The sequence below is a fragment of the Bison bison genome, unplaced genomic scaffold (assembly GCF_000754665.1).
Source record: "Bison bison bison isolate TAMUID 2011002044 unplaced genomic scaffold, Bison_UMD1.0 scf7180017864193, whole genome shotgun sequence".
In the NCBI taxonomy this organism is placed as follows: Eukaryota; Metazoa; Chordata; class Mammalia; order Artiodactyla; family Bovidae; genus Bison; species Bison bison.
Genome location: NW_011494765.1, coordinates 490,997 through 496,908, shown reverse-complemented (window position 1 = coordinate 496,908; position 5,912 = coordinate 490,997). Strand labels below are relative to the sequence as shown.

Here is a 5,912-nt window from a genome sequence, read left to right as displayed (position 1 = left end):
CAGCTGTTTCCACTGTTTCCCCATCTATTTCCCATGAAGTGATGGGACCAGATGCCATGATCTTTGTTTTCTGAATGTTGAGCTTTAATCCAACTTTTTCACTCTCCACTTTCACCTTCATCAAGAGGCTTTTGAGTTCCTCTTCACTTTCTGCCATAAGGGTGGTGGCATCTGCATATCTGAGGTTATTGATATTTCTCCTGGCAATCTTGATTCCAGCTTGTGCTTCTTCCAGCCCAGCGTTTCTCATGATGTACTCTGCATAGAAGTTAAATAAGCAGGGTGACAATATACAGCCTTGATGTACTCCTTTTCCTATTTGGAACCAGTCTGTTGTTCCATGTCCAATTCAAACCGTTGCTTCTTGACCTGCATACAAATTTCTCAAGAGGCAGGTCAGGTGGTCAGGTATTCCCATCTCTTTCAGAATTTTCCACAGTTTATTGTGATCCACACAGTCAAAGGCTTTGGCATAGTCAGTAAAGCAGAAATAGATGTTTTTCTGGAATTCTCTTGCTTTTTCCATGATCCAGCAGATGTTGGCAATTTGATCTCTGGTTCTTCTGCCTTTTCTAAAACCAGCTTGAACATCAGGAAGTTCACGGTTCACATATTGCGGAAGCCTGGCTTGGAGAAATTTATGTGAGATGAGTTCAATTGTGTGGTAGTTTGAGCATTCTTTGGCATTGCCTTTCTTCGGGATTGGAATGAAAACTGGAAATTGGAAAAAAATTGAAATTGGAAAAAAAATGTACATACTTTAATTAAAAAATATTGCTAAAAATGCTTACTGTCATCTGGGCCTTCAGCAAGCTTTAGTCTTTTTGTTGGTGGAGGGTCTTACATCATTGTTGATGACTGACTGACCAGGGTGGTACTTGCTGAAGGTTGGAGTGCCTGTTGCAATTTCTTAAAACAGCAGCACAGCTTGCCCCATGAATTGAGTCTTCCTTTCACAGATAATTTCTCTGTGGCATCCAGTTTACCCACAGCAGAACCTCTTTCAGAATTCTAGTGGATTCTCTCAAACCTCGCTGCTGCTTTATCAACTAAACTTATGTACTTTTCTAAATCCTTTATTATCATCTCAACAATCTTCACAGCATCTTCACCAGGAATAGATTCTATCTCAAGAAACAACTTTCTTTGCTTATCTTTAAGCAACTCCATTAAGGTTTTATTGTGAGATTGCAATAATTCAGTCACATATTTAGGATCCACTTCAGTTCTTGTTCTTTTGCTTTTTCTACCATGTCTGCAGTTACTTCCTCCACTAAAGTCATAAATCCTTCAGAGTCATCCATGAGAGCTGAAATCTTCTTCTAAGTTCCTGTTAATGTTGATATTTTAACCTATGCCCATGAATCACAAATGTTCTTAGTGGCATCTAGAATGCCAACAGGTTTTCAGTCTACATTGCCCTGATCCATCAAAGGAATTACTATCCATGGCCGTGATAGCCTTATGAAATGTATCTTCTAAATAATAAGGCATGAAAGTCAGAATTACTCCTTGATCCATGGGCTACAGAGTGGAAGTTGTGTTATCAGGCACGAAAACATTACTCTTTTCATACATTTCCATCAGAACTCTTGAGTTACCAGGTGCATTGTCAATGAGCAGTAATATTTGGAAAGGAATTTTTTTCCTAAGCAGTAGGTCTCATCAGTGGGCTTAAAATTCCCAGTAAACCATATTGTAAACAGATGTGCTGTTATTTGGGTTTTGTTATTCCATTTCTAGAGTACAGGCAGAGTAGATTCAGTGTAGTTCTTAAGGACCCTAGTATTTTGGGGGAGGTAAATGAGGATTGCTGCTACTGCTAAGTCACTTCAGTCGTGTCCGACTCTGTGTGACCCCATAGACGGCAGCCCACTAGGCTCCTCTGTCCCTGGGATTTTCCAGGCAAGAATACTGGAGGGGGTTGCCATTTCCGTCTCCAAAATGAGGATTGGCCTCAATTTAATATCACCAGTTACATTAGCCCCTCACAGAAGAGTCAGCCTGTCCTTTGAGCTTTGAAGACAGGTCCTGACTTCTCTCCGACTGTGAAAGTCCTAGAGTGTCTTCTTAGAATTTTTAGTAAGTAGATTATTTTTTTGTACCTTCTTCATGTTGTATCGATTAGGCTATAGGTACCTCCCCCTTTTAAAATAAAGAAAAAGTTGGTTGGGGGAGTGGTGAGAGCAAAGCAAATCTGATGGGTTTTTTTTTTTTTTCTCCTTTGTATTTTTAGGTTACCAAAAGGGATGAAGACTCTTCCCTGATGCAGCTAAAGGAGGAATTCCGCAGTTATGAGGCTTTACGCAGAGAACATGATGCCCAAATTGTTCATATTGCTATGGAAGCAGGACTCCGTATTTCACCTGAGCAATGGTCCTCACTTCTGTATGGTGACTTGGCGCATAAATCACACATGCAGTCTATCATTGATAAGGTTTGTGAAACTAGAGATGCTAATTTTGTATCGTTGTTAATCTTGATGAATATTTGAATCTTCTGAAGGAACTAAAGAGAAAACCAGTTGGGAGATTCCTGTTTTTACATGTAAATATCTCATAGATATCATTTCTCTCTTTTTTATTATTTTCTAATTTTCAAAATAAACTAAAGGAGGCGATAGGGAAGCAAATACGGGTATTGACATAAAAACAGCCTAGCTTACCAAGTCTGTCATTTATCTAGATTCTGACACCACATAGCTAATAAATAAGTTTTCTAAGTGTCTAATGATGAATTTCATAGGGCAGATTCTGAGGTGAAAATTTAATTCATCATTGATACTCCTACTATGGAATCTGAAGACACTTGAAAACCTATTCAGTATGTTGATTGAATAAAAGCATTTGAATATAGATGTGTTGTAAAAACCTTTTCATTTTCTCTTTTGTGTTAGCTGCAGTCTCCCGAATCCTTTGCAAAGAGTGTTCAGGAATTGACAATTGTTTTGCAACGAACAGGTGACCCAGCTAACTTAAATAGATTGAGGCCTCACTTAGAGCTTCTTGCAAATATAGACCCTAATCCAGGTATGTGAGAATATAATTGCTTATGCTTTTTAAAAAATGATTTCCTATACACAAGAGATTTACCGCTAATGAATTTTTTTTCCTCATCTCATCCGCTTGGCGGACTATTTTAGATGCTGTTTCACCAACTTGGGAGCAGCTAGAAAATGCAATGGTAGCTGTTAAAACAGTGGTTCATGGCCTGGTAGACTTCATACAAAATTATAGTAGAAAAGGCCATGAGACACCTCAGGTAAGTAAAGTTATTTCTCTTCTGACTGCTCTTATTTCTAATGAAGCATGCTGAACATCTTAACAGGCTGTTTGATTAATGGAATTCTTATTTGACAGCCCTGTCACATAAGTTTTTATTCTCTGTTCTTTTGAGAGAAACCTGAGTTTTAGTGTACCTGATAGTGTACCTGATTCATAGTACAGCAATAGTTTGGGGAGTGTCTTGAATATGAGTTCACTGCAAGTTTTTTTGACTGGCTGTAGATCTGATTCCATCCAAATATTTTGCCTGATTTTCTCTTAATTTGGGGAAATTGTCACTTTTTTCTCATTTGTTGCCATTCCAGTGAGTTCATATTTGTAAATGTGTGGAAATAAAGTATTTTCAATGTACTTTTGAAGGAGTTATTTAAGGTAAAACCGTTTATTCTAATAATATCCATTTATTAAGTTATTATGAGCCAGTCTCAATATTTTACATAGATTATTTCTAATCCTCCCAGCCACCTGCAAGGCAGTTGCTGTCTCCAAGTTGAAGTTGAAAGAGGTTAAATAACATATCTAAGATCACGGTGGCAGTAAGTGACAGAACTGGGATCAAGTCTACTCCAAAGTGATCTTTCCACTCTTCTGTCCTTATTCTATTAGAAGACATTATAATGTTCAAAAATTAGCTAAAAGATGAATGTTTCATCTTAAGGTCACAGAAATAATGATGTCTTAGAGTTTGATGCAAATTATAGCAGTCATGATGTTTTTATATTTTGCCTCATTATTTGTATCAACTTAGCACCGACCCTTGGAAGAAAGTTATACTCTGAAGTTGACAAGTAAAATTAGTGTTTCTTAAATTTTAACTTCTAGAGTAAGTTGTATTCTTCCTTTTCCTGAGAACGTTTAAGTAGACAAAGCTTACAGCTTTTTAAATGCTTTTTGACATTGTTTGCTTGATTTGATATCATAATTTTGAGACATCAATGAATTTTGATGAAAAAATCTTTTATTTTTGTGGACATTTTGTTGACAGATAAGTAATGCAGCATTTGAACTAGTTCCTGATGATCCTCAGAAGGAGTATCTAAAATGTCAACTCATGATTACGCCATGTAACTCATAACAGGAAACAGGGCAGTGGTAGTTACGTCAGCACAAGAGTTGTCTAATGTGAAAAGGAATTAAAGGTGTCCTCATAGAACTCTGATGTCACAAGGAGTGAGTGAGAACTGAAATCTTCATTTATCCACATACTGATTTTCTTTTTGTAGCCTCAGCCAAACAGCAAATACAAGACCAGCATGTGTCGAGATTTGCGACAGCAAGGAGGGTGTCCACGAGGAACAAATTGTACTTTTGCCCATTCTCAGGAAGAGCTTGAAAAGTAAGTTAAGAGAACTCTATTTTATTTGGGTTTAATTTTGGTCATCATGAAAGAGTCATATAGAGTCAAAGTTTGTGATGAGTTTCAAAGATGCAGTTAAGTCCACATCATGGAATTCTTTAGATTGAAAAATAACCTTTACTTTTGAAACCATACCTTGTTGCTTCTGGCAGCATAGTTAACAAGTGATTTAAAACCTTATTCAGGAATCTAATTTTAGACCATTGTAGAGCTAGAATCCATGTTTCTGCTAAGCACCTGTGCAGAATGAAAATATTCTTATGCTTAGAGTCTTACTTACTCAGGTTCTATTGAAGGTAACAGCTGAGTCTCAGGTAAAATGGTAAAGCAGATACATTTTCTTTTTATGGGCTTTTGGTCTTTTTAATATTCTTTTCCCTCTCTCTTGTCCTATAGGTAATCCCTTTTTCTATGTCCACTTATCCCAGACATAAAAGTAAATGGAGATAAACTGTAATAAATGTTGTCAAAGTTTTGGTTGTTCTGTTTTTTAACCAAAACATTCATCATTGAGATCTCACCAAAAATTGATTCTAGCCTTTCTACTGAATATCTCACCTGCATATCAACTGTTAATGGACATCTCTCTTTTGTTTTTAGATACTTTAAATCCAATTTGAGCTAATTTTCTCCTCATATATTGATGTCTTCTCTTGTATACACCATCTGCCTACTCTCCCCAGGTGTACCCTGTCCAGTCAGTTATATATTCCATGCTATTGGAATAATTTTTGTCAGCTTTCACTTGCTTGTCTTAGTCAAGTCTGTCAGTTCGGCTTCCTGTATATTTCTTGACTCTTGTTCTTTCTGTCGTTGTAGTCTAACCTGGCATCCCCTTTTCTTGATTCATAGTTGCCTCCTAATTAGTTATCTTATAGCTGTGGTTGTCTACCCTCAACCTCATTATTCCCAACAAAATAGGGGGAACTTTGCATTTAAGGCTCATTGCAGATAATGAGAAGCTTAGGAATCCCTGTTGATAAAGATATAAAGTCTACTCTGTGGCCTGCAAGTATCTGTGTCATCTACTTCATGCCTACTTTTTTGGGGGGTGGCTAGCCCCACACCACGCTGTATGTAGAATTTTAGTTCTCCAACCAGGGTTCAAACCTGCGCCAACTACATTGGAAGCACAGAGTTTTAACCACTGGACAGCCAGGGAAGTCCCTTGGCCTACCTTTTTTACTTCATCTCGCAGTGCTTCCCATTTAGGAGACCTCCTTTGGGAAGCCCTTAAACTTAAAAAAGTTGGAGAAGAAATTGTGTGATTT

The 5,912-nt window shown here is 37.4% G+C and overlaps 1 protein-coding gene across 3 annotated transcripts in view; it reads left to right on the top strand.

The window, feature by feature from the left end:
• RC3H2 (ring finger and CCCH-type domains 2) overlaps window positions 1-5,912 on the top strand; it is a 49,881-nt gene that overhangs the window by 18,536 nt on the left and 25,433 nt on the right. For all 3 annotated transcript variants that reach the window (XM_010844017.1, XM_010844016.1, XM_010844018.1), the window contains exons 5-8: window positions 2,237-2,437; window positions 2,897-3,029; window positions 3,143-3,261; window positions 4,508-4,620. In XM_010844017.1, coding sequence (XP_010842319.1) covers window positions 2,237-2,437; window positions 2,897-3,029; window positions 3,143-3,261; window positions 4,508-4,620 — 566 coding nt within the window. The remainder of the gene's footprint in view (window positions 1-2,236; window positions 2,438-2,896; window positions 3,030-3,142; window positions 3,262-4,507; window positions 4,621-5,912) is intronic.